Raw genomic sequence first — 19547 nt, forward strand, 5'->3', positions numbered from 1 at the left:
TATTTTATATTTTTTTATATTATTATTCCAGAATTCAATCTTTGTAAAATTTTTCATTTCATCTAAAAGATTTCTGTATAAAGATAGCCATTAACAATTAAAATATAATACAACGACAATTGTCTTTCAATAATAAATAACAAGGCAAATAAATTTTATATCTTTTTATTAAGATCTTAGTAAAGAAGTTTTATAAAAAAATCAGTCTTTTTATTCTGTTTTTTTACTTATATAAAGCTTTCGTTTTTAATCGAATATATGAATTTCTTTCTCTGTAAAATCTGTATACGTTTAATATATTTTTGGCCGCGCAAGCGTTTTAACACATTTCGAAGGCGCATACGCGAATTATCGTACATGGTCGTCATGACGGCACCGCGACGCCGACAAACGCGGGAACGTCAGACGTCGCGATGCATCTGTGACGTGTAGTCGTCGTCGGTGCGTCACTTGATGATCGACCATCATGCCTTGATTTACACCCTCGCTGGGTTAATCACAAGATTAACGTAATTTTCGTTGTGAAACTTAATGTGTTAATGTAAAATGTTGAATTATAAACATTTACAAGAACCAGTAATCACTGTTTGGTCTTGCGTGATGAAGATCGATAGATTAGAAGCGTAGAGTGATCAAGAAACACGATAACAGGTGGGTATAATTTGTTAATCTTATATAATGGATAAAAATTAGTCCTGATATAAATTAAAAGTTTGAATTTAATAAGGAAGTAAACGATTGATTTTTAAAACATGATCGATATTTAAAATACGCTATATATTTTAAAATATTTCTCTTTAATGGTGCGGTATAGTTTACCTGATTATATATTTGTGTGTTTTGTGTGTGTAAAATTTTCTATTATTCTACACATAATTTTATCAAGTTGATCATATCTTTATTTTTATTCGCAAATTGCACATGCATAAAAGTGCATTGTGTGGAAAATAAGTAGAGTTCAGGTACCAGCGACTGAAGAATGCAGGAGAAATTCCTTATCTCATATCCATACAATTTTCTCCTTTGTTCCGACGACAAACACGGATCCCCTATATGCGAATAGAATCAAGCTTGAACAGGTCATTCCTGTACCTGCACCTCGATTTCCGTGAGGATCATGCTTTTTTCTTTCAGCGTGAACAGAAAAGCCAGCTGAACGATTCTTTCTCACGTGCAATGATTTGCATAGAGTGATAGGAGTATGTCTTATCTTGAAGATTGAAATAAGTTTCCAATTTCTTTATGTTGACAATTTCTTAAAAGGTTCACTAAAAATCTGTTAAATCTGTTTTCTTAGTTTTTCTAGTTACGTCATTGATATTAATGATTAATTAAGAACCTATAAACGTTATCTAACAACCTACATAGTCCAACTTCAGCGACTTAAAAATCAAAGGATATACTTTTGCTTATAGAAAATTAAAATATACATTAATTACATATATTATTTTAATTTTATATTTACATTATTTACATATTATTTTCCTATTAAAATAATTCCTTAAATTAACAACGTGTTTTTAGTTGACATATTTTCTAGCGCCCGTAATACCGTAACGTGTTCGTCAACAGTGTATCAATGTTTGTCTACTTTCCGGAGCTTTAGCTATAATGAAATTTTCTCACGAACGCGGTACATTTGAACAGAGTATATGTAGAAAAGTTCCTTAGTTAAAAGTCTTCGCATTCTGTAATTAAAAATCTTCACATTTCATGGGAGTCATCGATTGCGCAATTAATTAACATTTCTATGGATGCAAGAATATTTATCGTTTTATTTTATAAAGTTTTACCGCATCTTTCGTGTATCGTGTAATATTATGTAATATGATTATAATTTAAAATCATAAATCATAAATCACTGAGAGAAAGAAATGGTTAAAAAAGAAATGGTTAAAAAGAAAGGAATAATTTCCACAATTTATAGTCGTTTTTGGAACAATCGTAAATTTATAATTGTTTTGACCATATTAATTATAATAACCTGAACTAATTGTCTGATTATCTTACACATAAATCACATATTTGCATATAGTAAATTATATGTATACTATAATGTTGTAACTATATACAAGGTTACTATATATAACACACACACACACACACACACACACACACACACACACACACACACACACATATTATAGTAATAATAATTATAAAAATAATGCTTGTAACCATAATTATTTTACTATGCAATTATATAGTCACAAATACGATATACTTTTCTCTCAGTGTATGTGTAAATATATTCGTTATGTATGAGCGTGAATTCCGTTGTTAATTTGCAATGATAACGTTAATGCGAATAGACAAATCTCTTCATTGTTTCGTCAATACTAGCCGTGGTAACCACATCTAGGACATACAGATTGCACACGACATGTGAACGTTCAAAAATGCATCTTATGAGAGAAATTTTGAATGAAAAAAAACAATTCGATGCGCAATTCAGTTAATTAAGTTGCTTTTAACTCGTGTTTTTCATAAAATTCTGATGAATATTAATGACACAAATTATAAAACAGCTTGTTTATTTTATTCAAAACGGATAATAGTAACAGGGTTTTTGTAAATTCAACCCGTTTAAAAAATATATTAATTTAACTTTTTCATAAAACGCATATTACAAAGAAATTACACTTTTTTTTTAGTTTTATTAAAATTTCAACTTATTTTTCTATTTGAAAAAATGGCTTTTTCTAATTTCTCCTGTACTACACACACACACACACACACACACACACACACACACATACACACACACACACACACACACACACACACACACACACACACACACACACGTAATTACCGATCACATTCTATTGTCCAAAGATCGGTTGGATTTACTGCGAGCGAATGTTGCAAATATTAATTAATTGATGATGTTACACTATGCAAGCGGCATGCACGTGATTACAAAGCGGTGTATCGATCACGTATTGGTCCCTAAAGGCAGTTTAAACACAAGGGACTCTAAGCATTCACTGGGTGCATGCCTGCGGCGTACGAGAGATAGATGCACGCGGTGCATCGTATATACGCGGTTATCGATAATCGTGTCAATTTTCTGTGTCGCGTGGTCACGCCTTATACGTGCGTGCCATCCGAAATTGCATTTCTCTGTATTGGCTGTCATGGCGAGTGACACGCACCGGTGGCTATGATTCAATTTGTACCGGGATTAGTATCAAGATTCTAATCACGTTTGAGGTGGGTGTGCTTTCACCCTTTACACACCGCAGAACAGCCGATAAATTTGCTCGTTGCTGAAGTTACTTGTTTATCAAAGTGAAGTGAAGCTATTCTATGTTTTTTCGTAATTAAATTGATTTAATTAAAATCAGAGATAAATATTTTTCTTTATGGATGTATAGAGACTAAGAATATTTTTTTCTTTCTCCTCTTTTTCTGGAATAATTTTTATGTAAGCTCTTAAAAAATGAATTCCTTAAATTTGCAAATTAAAAAAGAAATTTAGATTATATAGATAATAAGAGCATAATGATAAGAGAATACAAATCGAGAACCACTGTTTTAGTGTCACGGTCGTATATGTGACAAGACTTGCTCTCGTTGTACAAGCACACGCGAGATCTTGAAACGCTTGGGCTCGGAGTTACTCTCAGATATTTATCACTATGTATTAAGAATTCCCTACAGACACTCTTGACATCCCATAGAGGAACGAAACGGCTCATGACATCATAGGCTGCAAATGCTGCACATTCGTGGCTTATCCCTGCCCAGTCGACCCCGACGCGAAATTTGTATGACCGCTTTTGGAGTACATGTCTACACAATCAGGACGTATGAAAACTTCGTACTTGAAAGCCTGTAGGTAATCCTTGGGAGAGAAGGCTCAGTGATGAACGCGAGCGTTTTGAATTGGTATAAAAAGGTCGCAAAACCTTTTTATTACCTTCCTTACGCTTGCAGCTCACCCTTGAAAGAAAGGTCAAATCACGTGAGTACTTATAAAATACATCGGCCAAAAAAAAAACCGATCTGAAGGATTTCGCGAGACAGATCATAATGCACCAGAACAGTACATCCATTGTGATATATATAGTATGATTACACGTGCGCGTGCATAAATAATGACGTATAGTTTCACGACCGATGACTTCATGATGCCTATATAACTCGCGTTATTATTTAATGATGCGGTCGTTTCGTTTAGTCATTACAAGCAGACATGAACTTTAACGTTTAAAGCCTGGGTCTTAATCACGAAAGAAACTACAGGTTCTAATAAACTATAAATACTATAAATCGCAAATAGAGTATCGTATTCGTATATAGTCCCGTAGTTTTGTATTAATTAAAGTTAATATTCTGAAAATTGTCGTACTTCCAGAATATAGTATGAATTATTATTAACACTTGGAATAAAGGATTTAAAGGTTATAATATAATAAATTCGACAGCACCCCTAATCACTAGAGAGGCTTCACTTTTCAAGACGCGCCGTCTAGTTCTCTCTGACGTCGACGTAACGACGCGTCAGCGAGGAGGTCAGGCTGCATCGCTTCGTCTTAGGAGCGCAATTACAAAAGTTTCCCTTTTAACGTTAATTAATGAGAGAGTCCGCCGTACCGTACTTCATTATGGCGCTATCCATTACGGAGGTGGCCTCTTCTCTCAAGTTGGGCATGCTTTCAATTCTCCCCCGAGAGAAAGACCGTGCCAAACTGATTTACGAAGAGCGATCGACTTTTTTTTTTTAACTTGCATAAAATTAGCCCCGTTAACCATAAATATCCGCCACGGTTCGTCTCGTTTTGCGAATTGCGCGATTTCGATACGCGGAGCACGCAACGCGAGCCGATGTTTCGCGAAATCAATCGCTGGTTAAGGTATTTCTGCCGCGAGCCATTATTTGGAATTCGATCGCGTCCTTCTCGATGGAAAAACGTAAATGGACTAATACGTGTTTTCAGGTTACAAAGAATGAATAATCACATGTATGCGTATGATTCCGAGCGGTCCCAGAAAGGTCAAGAATAATTTGCAAAGGATCAGAAATGGTTTTAAGGCATCTTGTGACTCTAAGCTGTAAGATGAAGCGCTATGGTTTAGATTTGCAATTTTGATTGCGTAAAAAATTTAAAATAATGTTAATCCAGCTTTAATCTTAGAAGGGATCTATTTTTAAAACCTTATAGCTTTTTTTGAATAAAATTTTGAATATAATTCATTATTTCTTGTCACAAAATATGACACTATTTCAACGCCACTATAATGACTTTCCCGTCCTGTAAAGATTAAGTACATTTACTATTCTTGTATATAATTAATTTTAATAAATTAGCGAGACTAAGGTCGACGAAAGTTCCATTATCTTGAAAAATATGAACAAAAAATAATAACAATGTAACATTTATAGTGTCAGCTCAAATGACACATACAGAAACATTCACTCACAGTACACGGATGACGCGTTCAATCGGTTACCGGTTCGCCTACAGATTTCGACGCATTCGCCAAATACGGCGCATTGAAGTCGAACCCGAGAAGCCGTAAGCCGTCTGGTTTTCTACCCACGCCGTGACCCGCCGTCGCTTTTTACGGGAAATATGAACAGACGGGTGTGGTGCTTTCGCTCTTTAAGTAAATTGGTCCACGGATGCGTTGCGCGGATCGCTCGTGATAGTTAACGAATAATGGTTTAGAAAATTTTGATGTGTATCAAAATTAAAAAATAAAAATTTAAAATTGTTGTTACTCTCCGGATAAAAATAAAAATCGAAGTGTAAATCGGATGTAATACAAGAGTAAAAGAAGCGTAAACGAAACTTTTAAAAGACGAAAATTGAAACAATGAAATGTAAAAGAATTATCGTTTGCACTTTTTCTACATTTTGATGTTTCAATTTTCGCCTCCTTCTTCCATTACATTCGACTTACGCTCTGATTAGTTAATACAATTTCATGCTCTTTCGAATATAGAAAGATACAGAATTATTTTAGATACTCGTTTGATTTTGACTTTTAGTTAACGGTTAAAACGCAAATAGACACGAGGAACCGGTTAACTTATAATTACCGTTAAGTGGAAATTAGAAAGTTAACATTAATTTATATATTAAATTAATTTATACTTCAATTCAATTATTATGGTCTGCATCTCTTTATGTAGTATAGAATAGATTCCGACGCTATTCGTCATGTGATATCAACCCTGACTGTCTATAATATCAATAGTATCTTCATCCATATAATAACGCGTTTTATTACGTACATACCATAAAGAACAAACGTTCATTAAAGTTAATAAACATCTTTAGATATAAGTGTACGTAAACATTTTTTTTAACGAATGAGACACACGCTTCGCATCGTTAACGCCCACGAGTGTGGTTTTACATCTCGAAGTAAGTGTTAATATTTCAATCAAATAAGAAAATTATTTACCCGATTTATTTCCAAGGATAATATAAGGCGTAATATAGCAGGAAATAAATATTGCACAAGCATAAATAGCTAAATGTTTCTGCTTGCAGCATATTTTTTATTTATTTTTCTAAAATGTGTAAAACATTTTTTTTTCATTTAATGTGCAATTGGATGTACAATTGGTTCATAATTGGTTTATAATTTCAACAATGATTTCCATATTATCATATTTTCATTCTAAATCAATCTATCGATAATACTCAACAATAAAAAAATGCTTAGCATTTTCTAATCAGAGATCTTATCGTAATTATACACTGTTATTTATCCATACAAATTATAATTATATAAAGAAATGGAATAATTAAAACATTTTATATCAAGATTTTTACTTTTTACCAGCCACGTGTCATAATACGATACACCTACAATAATAATAACAATAACGAGAAAATAATATATTGTATTATAAACAATTGTTGTGATCAGTAACAAAATAATTTATAATAATTATTTTAACAAGTTTATTATTTGAATCGAGAAAGAATCTATCCATTCCTCACAAACGAATTAGTTTATCAGTAAAACGATTACCTCTTTAACAATTGTGACTTGTTAAGAAAGTCTCATTGAAATAACTAATAATTAATAATGGTTATCTCAATTATTCCTAACAATATTATTATAATTCCTAACAATAAATAATGGACATTAGTGACACTTGTCCGTCCGGGAGGAAACATCGGCTACGATCGTCGTAGTTTTGCAGTCTACGTCATCGCTCGGTTTACGCCGTGGCATCACGATGGACCGGTTCTGCGAAGGTGCCCCCACCGATTTCTCTGTCGCGTTCGCGGTGCTCACGGTCTGCAATTTTTCTCGTCGCAAAATGTTGAAAGAAAGAACTACGTATCGTTGTATGAATCATTGTGCGAAGCTTTTATATAGAAATAAGTATTAAGATGAAATTTCGATTTGCGCGTAGGATAACACATCTTTGTAGGTCTTCCTCGTCTATTATGAATTGTTCTCCATTTTTTTATACTTTTACTACGCAACGATGTAGTTCGATATAATATGGATTGCTATTAATTATTCTATTTTCGTTTTTCATTTGTTGTCATGTGTTTGGATCTCTGATAAAAAAAGATATAACATCATGATAAAAAATAATCGTAATAAACTTTATTATTATATTTAAATGTGCATAAAAACGCAAAATTGCGTTTTACACAAGTCCATCTAGTTTGGAATTTTATTCGCATAATATAAGAGATCAACAGGTGTACGCATGTACACTAATACAGGACAGAGAAAAAGACTACATCCTGCATTTACATATATATTACGTAACGCGTACGCCGATGCGTATACGTGCACACGTGCGCGAAGTGCGGCTACATGCACGAGTTAATGTAATGTTAAATACCACCGAGTAATGCTCATTGCGCGCAATGGAAAGTAATAAAAGAAAAAGTAATAGCGATATATTATTTTGCTTCACCACGCTTCACATTAAAAATTGATAATACATTCATGTTTATGTATATGAATCGTATCTAAAACTATAAAGAATGTTTCATGCAAAATACAAAAAATTATCTCTTCTTAAAAAAAAAAAATCTTTTAACACTAAAGTATTATCCGTATTACTTTTTGTATGTTGGAATTTGTTATTACAATTCAACATAGATATAAACGTATTTGCGACGTACACTATCGCTGTGCAAATATGTGAACGATAAAGAGAAATCACAGATAAGCCACAAGTGAAAGAAAGACGTACTCTAATCTGGCAATATATCGTAATAACATAAGCAATACACCTGGTCGAGACGGTAGCGGCGTGACGTACATGCGCATGTACGCGCGTGTTCACAGGTCACGCATTCTAACACGCGTTACCGGTCGTGAACAATACGCGAATAGGTACGTCCCACGCCACTAGCGTGTGGGACATACGAGGATGGGTGGCTACGTCCCACGCCGAACGAATGGGACACGTACCGACGAATGTACAGAGGCTCCGTCACGTCGCGGAAAGTAGGGATGCCGCGGTGTTCTCCAGGCATAAAAGATCCATGGTTGGTGTATGTCAGTGTCAGTGACGAGAGAGAGGAACGGTGGAGAACCGTGTGGTCACCTAGACCAGCAGCGGCGAGTAACCGCCGATGCCACATCGACTCGCGATATCGGACTGAGAACATCGATTCACATCTCTCATAATCACAAATTTTATAAGCCGGCAGTTAGTTCCGAGTGATCATACAGAAGAGAAAGACAGTTTTGGAATTTATGTGCGAGTGAGAAGAAGCACGCGCGAAACTCGTGCATATATCTGACGCGGGCGAGAAAGTTCCGAGGAATCATACAGAAGAAACGAGTTTGTAAACGAGGCCGGTCACAGCCGAGCTTCAGTTCGTCTGGGTGACTCGAAGAGTGGCGTGAGCGCGTGCGAGCGTATAATGTATAATGTAGTTAAAACTGAGTGTCGATGATAAACGATTGTGCGCCAGCGATAATAGAGAACTTTTTTATATTTAAAATTTAAAATCAGAGGCAAAGTTGCAGTGATTGACAAATTAACATATTCGGCAGTGAATGTGCGTTTTAAAAACATTCTCGGCTTTTATCGTATTTACAACAATCATACACGAGTCTCTCGCGTTTGTGTCGAGTAAATTACTGTCGAGTAATCGAGCAGTAGAAGCGACCGAAAATACGTAGCGATGACTATTCACAAAAAAGGCACGGTGTCAAGGCTGAAGAATGCGGGAACTGCGAAAAACGAAGTGGCGACGACGTCGACGTCCTCGGATGTGACGACAACGGAGACAGTCGAGGTTGTATCCTCCACCAGTGTCGTGGAGGAATCGAATCAGGTGAAGGAGAGCGAATCTAGAAGTAGTATGATGGAGGTCACGAGTGCCAGTCGCGAGGTCATCATGGATTCCAAAGGTAACATTATCAAAGTTATCGAGACACCTCCACAGACTATCCAGCAGAGCTCGTCCAGCCGAAGAACTGGAAAAAGCTCTCAAGACTTCATAGCAGGGGAGCAGGTGCAATCGATTAAGCAAGCGAAGACGACGCACGAGATTCCACGCGAGCACGCAACGTCTCTTTCAGAAAGTCGAACAATTCAAGGAGAAACAATTGAACAAGCCAGTCAATCTATGCAGACGCAAAGTCAAAGCACATCCCATTCGATGATTCAGCAGTCGAGCTCCTCGAATGTCTTAATTGAGAGTTCATCAGTGAGCGAGGATCATAGCGGACATCGCTCTACTGTTGCAGTTTCTCATGACATTAAAAATAGAGCTCACGTTCCCATATCTCAGACATCGTCAAAGTCAACCGAGAGTACTCACGTGAGTAGCGAGACGAGCGAAGCCGTAACGAAAGACGGTCAAACAATGTCGAGCACTACGAGAATACGTGAAACGGGAGAAAGAATCAATGACAATGGTAAGACGATGTCTACATCGAGCCGAGAAATAGACAGCGAGCATACAATTACACCTTTTAATGTGACTGTCATTAAAAATACTGATGATATCAAGAGGAATGATGATAAAAGTATGCGCAGTGATTTGAAATCAGAGAAATCAAATATCGAGATATCAACACGTTGTAATAAACCTGGCCAATCCACATGGGATGGTACCTTTGTTTATGAAAAACCCGCCACTCCTAAGGACAAAAACGTCGTTGATAAAACAGTAAGTTCGAAGATTCATAGCGATACCAGAGATAATGAAACAAGCGTTAAAATCACTCAAGAGACCTCGACTCAGGAGGTGTCATTTATCGATCAAAACGTATCTTCAAGTTCAAGCATGACTCGAGACTCGAAAACGATTGATGAAGGTCAACGAACGATGACTTGTCTTCGTGATATCACGCCAGAGAAAACCGCCGCAGATACAACAGATTTCGCTAGCGAAAAATATTCGAAAGGACTGACTCGTTACTCAAAACCTGGCGATTCGACATGGGACGGAAGCTTCGTCGTGGAAAAAATTACGACGCAGCCAAAAAATCAGCGTAACGACTCTGGCGTCAATATGTTTCACGGTCGCGGCGACAACGTCATGGAAACTACGCAGAGAAGAGATTTCAAAGAAAAGAGTACGGACGGTACATATGAGAAGGAGTCATCCGAAACTATGCGCGTCGTAAAAGGTGCTACGGACAGCACCAGATTCATTTCTGAAGAACGACGAGATGTAAGCAGAGAAACTTCGATCCATATCGATGGTTCGCCATTGAGTAAGGATGAACATCCTGCTCGCGTATCCAGTCCATCGCAACGAAGACTCGGCAGACCCAGCGAATTTATCTACGAAAAATCACAAGATGACGTAAAGAAGCATCCTTCAGACATCACCGTTGTCCGTACAACGGAAAAACGTCATGATACCGTGGATGTTCAAGATGTCAGCGAAGAGCAGAACATTTCGAATGTTACTGAATCGGTCTCCACGTCTTACATCGTCGAATACGCGATTTCCGGCGACAAGAAGAATGTCGAGAAGGTCACGTCAGTGTCCGATATAATCTTAGAGGAAGATAGTCCTGAGAATAAAATTACCCGCGGCCATGAAAGTCAGGAGAAACAGACAAAATTTGATACAACTTCGCGCTGTTACAAACCTAGTCAATCTGCTTGGGATGGCACCTTCGTCTACGAACGACCGGTAACACCTGATAGTCGCCGAAGATCGGAAGATAAACGTACCGTAAAAACCATCGATATTCGAGATGTTACGGAAGATAATTCGATTAATGAAGCGGACGTTACAAGTACTTCTTACATCGTTGAACATTCATCAAGTCAGCAAAGTTTCTCAGACATCAGGGATGCTAATGTCAGGTCCACGAGGTACGAGACAGTCGTTTACGAGGGGCGCCCTGTCGAAACGACGATTAGATTTGATGGAGATACATCACGAAGCAAAGTTTCGACGACGGAACGTCGGACTAGTCCCTCTCCACGACCTAGAAGTCCGGAGAAGATACCGAAAGATAGAGATCTGCGAAGTATCAAACCTGGATCGTCAACGTGGGACGGAACTTTTGTATTGGAAAAATCGCAAGAGAAGAAGCGAACACCTAGCAAAGAATCCATTGATATGCTACCAGATAAATCTCGTCCAGTAGACAACAAAAAAACACCCTATGTTGATACATCGAAGAAATATGTTAGCGAGACTACTATCGATCTCCGAGATGTCAAGCAAGAGGTATCAAGCACGTCAGAGATTATGGAAAATTCCATCGTTATGGAACAATCAAGAATGCACGAAAGTTACACGGATTCTTCGAATCTTGATTTCTCGACGACTTCCGTCGAAACTGTTACTATTCGCGACGGTCAGCCAATAACGACGCAAAAAACAGTAACCATTCAAGAAAGCCCTCACAGTGGTGCGAAGAGTCTGCCTAGTAGTGACGTAATAATTACTACCGACATTAAAGAGACCACTGTTAAAAGCGAGAAGAAGGAATCTCGCGCAGACGATAGAAGTTACCGACCTCTAAAACCAGGATCGTCCACATGGGACGGATCGTTCGTGTATGAAAAATCAGAGGAAAGAAGACCAAGCGATAAAAAATCACCGAAAGATGTACACAGAACTGTAGCTAAACAGAGTCCAATTAAAGAACAACGGACCGACAATGTTGATCATCGAACAGTTACAATTTTGGATACATCAAAAGATATAAGAAGTGCTACCGATTATTCTACGAGCTCTGTCACGGTCGAACAAACATTCATTACGGATTCGAAGACATACGATTCTTCAAATATATCCAAAATTTTTATCAAAGAAAGCGCAGAAGATAAAGTACGTGAAACCGATAAGAAGTCAAGACAGCTGTTCGACGAAAAACCTGAACCATCGCCTCGACAACATCCGAAAGATACTAAAGAGCCTAAACATAAAAAACCGCAGAGTCCGGTGGATAGAACACATCGACCGTCGAAGCCAGGCGCCTCCACCTGGGACGGATCGTTTGTGTATGAGAAACCGGAAGAGAAGAGACCAGGAGATCGAAAAGTGCCAAAAGATATTAAAACTGAAGATAAGCAAAGCCCAATTAAAGAAAAACCGAGTGATATCGCTGATCATAGAACATCTGTTACAATACTGAATACATCGAAGGATGTATCAAGTTCTGTCGATTATTCTACGAGCTCCGTCATGGTTGAACAAACATATGTCACCGATTCAAAGACATATGACTCGTCAAATATATCCAAAATTTATATAAAAGAGAGTCCGAAGGATAAAGTACATCCGATCGATTACGAGACATCAAAACAACCTTCCGACGAAAAGCCGCAGAAAAGTCCGGTAGACAGAACGCACCGACCGTCGAAGCCTGGTGCCTCCACTTGGGATGGTTCTTTCGTGCACGAAAAACCGCAAGATACGCAAAAGAAACCAACACGTGATGAATCAACTGAAGTACCGAAGAAACCGGCAGACGAACGAAAACCGATTGAGAAAGAAAGCAAACCAGTGGATCAGAAAGGAAAAACGTTGCTTACTCCGATTTCGCGAAAATCAATGGAGACACAGAAGGACATCACTGAGATCAGACATGCAGTCGAAGATGTCGCGGATATCACACATGCAGATATCACGCGTACATCCGAAGTGCTTCAGCAATCTTATGTAATCGATCAGTCTTCAAGATTCACTTCTGTACAAGACGTGCGCGATGTTAAGGACGAGCGTGTCATCACTGAATTTACGACGGACACACGCAAGGATGTGGTGAGTAATTGCAAGACGTTAAAATGTTTCTTTATTAGCTGTCCACAGAAAATTGCTAAAATTATGACTCATTTAGTTTTCCGAGATAATACTTATATCATATCTCTGTTTCAACATTTATTTCTATAAGAATTTAAGTCAAATACTGAAAACTTTGAATCTTCTATTTTCGACTTGTACTTGAGTTCTCAATACATTACTACTCTCGAACTTCTCGATAGTTGATAATGACCATACGTTAGTAGGCAGATTTATAAAATTATCTCTTATCGAGACACTTTGAGCTCAGTTCTTTCGGAAGAGGTTCGAACGATACTTTCACTTCCAAACCAAGCGAAGGTTGTAGGTTCATATCTGTGGCGCCGCATTGAAAATAAACCTGACGTAATATAGCGATTCGTAGAAAGACGGGAAGGATTAAGAGCAGAAGAGAAAAGAGAATTCGTTTTGTTAAATCCTCTGTTTGAAAGACAGAATGTATATATATCATGTTCCTAATATATATGAATTTCTGGATGACTGAGTCCCGATTCACCGAACTATTGCAAAGCGAATAGGAGAATCGAGCGGAAATCGATATTTCACACATGAGAAACGATTCTGCATACAGTACCGACATACAATATCTCAATCATTATATTATGATCGCTTTAAATCGTCAATATGCTATTGTATAGTACAGAAATATATGATGTATCTTAATATTTTTAATATATTATCATCATTGACATAAAAACAATTCGATAACCTCTGTTTTCGATTAAAAAGTGAACTTTGGCATATAAATATGCAAGTTATCTTTGAGAGATAAATGCATGTATATTAAGACGATCAGTTGTACAGTTCAAATTAAATTAAAGATGCATCTTTTTTTTCTATTTTATTCCAAACGATATCAAACTTAAAATCACGTCAAATAACATTAATATAGAAAAATTGTAAATTTAAGTATTGTTATATTATATTTATATTATTTATAACAAAAGTCTGAAAATTAATTATTTGCATATAATTATTTGCATATAATTACTTCCATGAAAAAATTCTTGAAATTGCATCCTTCTCGGACATGTAAGTGCAATCACTTGCAATTAGACTAAATCAAGCAGAATGATAATAATTGCATCCAATATGAGCAAATTTGGCAGTGATGTCACCGCTCAATGTAACTCGCTTAATGTATGACCAATTGAATTTTACGCGCGTTCTGCTTCGCTTATCATGCGGTCGCCTCGTTCAAGTGCTATAGAAATCTTAGTTAAGAGATGCCACGCTGAGAGACACGTGTCTGTGACATTGACGTCACTCATCGCTGATTACAGTATCGATAGCAACGACCGATAACATTAAATAAAATAATAATAGTACAACAAAAAGAGTAATACAGGTATATCGTTTTACAATAATACCTTGTATATCCACTGTGTATTGCAATATGCTATAGAATTCAATATTGATTTAATCAGTAAAAACAAAATCGCACATAGTATCAACGGGTTTTACATTGCGACCAAGTCACTTTGTGGTTGAAAAGTTACATGTTTTCATAGAAATATGGGTCGATATCAAACAGAAAGATAAATGCCATAGATGACACTTTGGATTTTACTGTTACAGCGATAAAATAATAGTATTTCTGAAAATTTGAAATTTAGAATTTTCATTCAGAATTTTAATAGAAATAATATTTCATTTTTATTCAAATTGATTGTGTCCAATTTTTTTCTAATGTTTAAAATTGTCTTTTTTTTTATTTTTTTATTTTTTCTGCATTTAGTTTTCTTATGATTATATTAATTTAAATTTTATTTCATATCTGATAAAATCTCATTTTGCATATATTGATTATTGAAAATTCAGTGAGCGTACTTTTCTGTTAACAGCGGTGAATTTCCTAACTGAAGATTCTCGGGACAATTTGAAACTTTATCTCCACGTAGCATCTCACAAATCGGATCGGTATTTCGAAGTTTACGTTATCTAACAATATAGTCTGAATATTCAATGCTTTGCTCACAAGGATAATTTACAAGGACTACGTTGGCAATTTGCAATATGTTCTCACGTTTATACCGGTTGAACAAATTAAAAATAGATATTCGTAACTTATTCCGCACCATACAGACAGTCCGTTTCTTTAAAGCAGCTCGATTTAATTCTCACAGCCGTGACTTTATTCCGAGGTCTCGAGATAGTCGATAAAATACTTTAAGTAAGTTCGCGTTTGCACACGTGCTTTTCGCGTTATTTCATCTATAATATCACTCTGTGAATGAATATTCAACAAATATCTTTTCTCTATCTTAGATAAAAAAACTTTCTGTTTGAATCTATTTGTATGTTACGATTGTAATTTACGTCTCTATATTTAAAACAATTCATCTTGATGATTATATTACAGACACTCATTGTTTTCGATTATTCAACATGCAAACAACTATATATAGAGGTGGCCTATTTGGATCAAGATATAACGTACGACGTACACGCGTGATCGCGTTTTCCCGGCGCGATTCGGTATTATTATTTTATGAAGGCACGTGCAATATATATCTCGTCATATCACATATTACGGCATCGATAAATGTGATATGTTATTAACAGCACTTAATCACGTTCATCAAAATTCTTTTAACGCGGAAATTTTATTAAACTTGTAGTTACTACGAAACAGCAACACAGAGGGGATCGTTTTTAACATGAAATTTTTAAACAGACAAAATTATACTCATCAGGAAAACAAGTAAAGTCTAAATTATGTAAACGAATTTCATTATGAGCAACTCTCGATATCGTCGGAGGAGGAGCAAATCAGCTTAAGACTCAAGCTACTTAACCCGCTAATTAAATGCCAAAACTTCATCTGATGTGCTTTATGCGAATTACATTCGAGCGTTAAAAACAGTAAAAGATTTGACTAATAATATCAGCAGACGTTATTTGCTTCGTTGTAGAGTCAAATTAAAAAGCAAGCGTGCCTATGAATGTAATGAGCAGACAACAAATTGAAAAAAAAAGAGAGAGGCACGTGACATTTTTAATGATACAATGTAATGAATGGAACGTGGAATTTCAACACAAGTGTATGTAAAATATCAAAATTCCCCAATTTGAAACAATATTTTTTGTAGTAAATTTATCATGGATTTATAAGATACTTATTAATATTAGTTTCATTAAATTAGTATCACTTTAATAATGTGATATTATATTTCCACACAGTTGGCATAAAAATGCACTTTAAAAATGAATAATAATCTGCATCTTTATATTCAAAAATATAAAGATGAAATATAAAATTTACGAAAATTATTATTAGATGTAAAATTCCTCTTAATTAACATTTCTAATTATTAAGAGGAATTTTACATCAAATTTATATTTTCGTAAATTTTCTATCTCATCTTTATATTTACAATATATACAAAACAGATAAAGATTTTTATCTGTTTTGTATATATGTCGATCAATGTTTATTAAAAGATTACAATTGTTTATGAAATTCGAGAATTTTGAGAAAAAATATTTTGAGATTTCCTACACATTTTAATAAAAATACAAAATCTTTTAAAATACACTTATAAAATTCTTTGTACAGATCATTTACATTATCGATAATACAAACATAATCTATTTCTGAAAATGACAGCAATGTCGTTAACGAAACAAACTAAATCGCAAAAGTGCGGTTCGACGGTTCGACACGTTATACGATATTCTGTAAGCGTGCACATAAAAGCCGTATACACTAATCTCGTGTTACCTGCATTCTGTCAAACTAAGCATTACTGGCGTTCCTAATCTCGCTCATGCTCGCGGCGCTCATTATACAGCACGTTTGAAGTTCGTAATGAACACTCGCGGAAAAATGAAGCCGCATTTACGTCGTTATTGCATCTCGAAGTCTTTGTGTACCAATATGTATATACCAAGGCGTTTACTGTATATAATTAGCATACCAATTGAATATCATAAATCATTATTTTTTTAAATAATTGTTATGACATTGACTTTAAGTATATTGACATAATGTTGCTATGCAGTCATTTGTTATAAGCAAAGTAGTTCTAAAGTTTGCGAGTGGTGGTGTAGTCATAACTGATCGTTTATGTTTGACATTTCCTAACAGTTTATATGCCAATGCAAGTACTTTATTATAGTATAATCAATGTGTTACCTTTTCAGCACTAATGTTGCAGCTGTAAAATTCTAGCTGTAATATCAATTTATAAAAACGTGATAATATTTGATATTACGGTACATATAATAATTAATATATATAATAATTAATAGTACAGTTTACACTGTGCGTGAAAACGTGAGCAATCATCAGCAACGTGATAATTGAAAGCATTGACCGTATTAATTGAAATTATTCTGCTTTATATCTATTAATATTATTGTTATTTAGCAAAATTTAAGAAATACTTAAAAAATATTTTTATTGTATTTTTTAGAGAGATGTTACCGAGTCAACGAAGGAATTTATCGATAAAGAGCAGGTGACTAGCATGGTAGCGCGGGATGTCATTGACACCCGATTCGATACCATCACCGGTCCGGCACTCCGATCATCAACGGATTCCACGAGGAAACCATCGCCTGAACGGCCCGGTTATCCTCGTGGAATACCTGGTCTCAGGGAAGACGATCGACCAAAACCAACTCCAATTGCTGGAAAACCCAGCCGACCTCCGCAGCGCGAAAAAAGTCCTCAGCGACCAGTGGATGGCAGGTAAATGAAAAATAAACTATTTCTTCTTTTATCTTTAAACTACTCTAATTCTTTTAAATATATCTAAACTGTAAAAAAAATAAAACAATTTATAACTTGTCGATATTGATTTCGTAGACCTTCCGAAATCCGACCAAAAACACCTGAAAAGCTTCGGGATCATACGTCGCCGACTAGAAGACCACAGCCAGCGGCCGGCAAGCCGAGTCGACCCGAAGAAAAACCTGTAGCATTTAAAAAATCCGATAAAGAATCTGAACCTTCGAAATCTAAACCTAGTCGACTTGCTGAGAAACCGAAGAAATTGGAACAGGACGTACCTAAAAGAGGAGATCAAAGTCCAGACTCTCTCGAAGAGGATGTAATCTATCCTAAATCAGTGCCGGTACCGGATATATTGTCGAAAATTCCTCTAAAAGAACAGTGCATTTGCGAGCTTTGTACTTGCGGGTAAGTGTTCCTTGTAATAAAATACTTATATCTCTCTTCATATATAAATATAGAAAAAAGTAAAAATGAAAAACTTGGTATGAGTGTAGAATTTAATTTAAATTATGCGAAGCATTAAGCAAAAATTAAGATTCTACCACAACGTTTAATTACTTTCTACATACATATAAATTTTAATATTAAAATATTAATAAACATTTTACAAGGCATATAATTAACAAGTATAGAACTAGTGCGAATACGATTTAATTTAACTTATCTACACGTTCGCTGTAGAGAGGAACACGGTTGACCTACTTCTAAACATTATTAACAAGATCAGAATACAAAACTTGTCAGAGTCGAGATGCAAATTGACGAGAGGAACAGGAGATTGTCTTCAAGGCCATATTTTCCTATTAAATTCATTGCAGCAATCCATTCAGAGCCGAGCTGAATTTATTATATGCGAATGTATTTACTTTTGATTTGACATTATTTTAGTATCTGTATTACTTATTACATATTTCTTATATAGAATCATATTTTCATTATTAAAAGTTTTCATCATTCTTATTAAATTATTTTTAATTATTAAGAATCCTTGTTTAATTAATTCAATTCTTGCTATATAAAAAAAATCAGTAACATATTGATTTTTTAACATAGCAGTAATATCATACAAGTCAATTTTTTTATTTAGAAAACACTATATATGTATGCATAACATGCAAAAGTAGGACACGAGACAGATCCTTTTACGGTAAGTTGTTCTGAGCGAGGGCAAGTCATCTCACGATTCCTTCTTTAGTCGAACTTTCCAACCTATGTAACTCTGTATGACGGTGACGAATCATACAAATTTATCATACAGCTTTGATAATTGTGTTAGACATATCATTATTTTTTAAAAGTATTTATTATATTTAAAAAAAAATGACTAATGGAGATTAATGTGGTATTTAAATTCCTTTAAATTTGTTTTAAACTTTTTTAATTTTTATAATCTTTCTTTTCAAGATATTGATAAAAGAAACAAATTTTCTTAATATTTAAAAAAGTTTTTATTTTAGCTATTAATTTGTGATTTTTAACAACAACAGAAAAAAATAATAGTTTTAGAAAATAATAGTTTTAGAATAATAGTTTTAGAAAAATTTAATAAATAACGTATAATTATATATATATTTATT

The 19547-nt window shown here is 35.2% G+C and overlaps 1 protein-coding gene across 1 annotated transcript in view; it reads left to right on the forward strand.

Moving 5' to 3' along the window:
- The first annotated feature begins 8513 nt into the window (after nucleotides 1-8513).
- The window catches only part of LOC108684213 (titin), a 22442-nt gene continuing 11408 nt past the window's right edge, over nucleotides 8514-19547 (forward strand). The window contains exons 1-3 of the mRNA XM_018188413.1: nucleotides 8514-13190; nucleotides 17648-17925; nucleotides 18043-18375. Of these exons, the coding sequence (XP_018043902.1) occupies nucleotides 9132-13190; nucleotides 17648-17925; nucleotides 18043-18375 (4670 nt within the window). The 5' untranslated portion in view covers nucleotides 8514-9131. The remainder of the gene's footprint in view (nucleotides 13191-17647; nucleotides 17926-18042; nucleotides 18376-19547) is intronic.

The sequence above is a fragment of the Atta colombica genome, unplaced genomic scaffold, assembly GCF_001594045.1.
Source record: "Atta colombica isolate Treedump-2 unplaced genomic scaffold, Acol1.0 scaffold127, whole genome shotgun sequence".
Classification (NCBI taxonomy): Eukaryota; Metazoa; Arthropoda; class Insecta; order Hymenoptera; family Formicidae; genus Atta; species Atta colombica.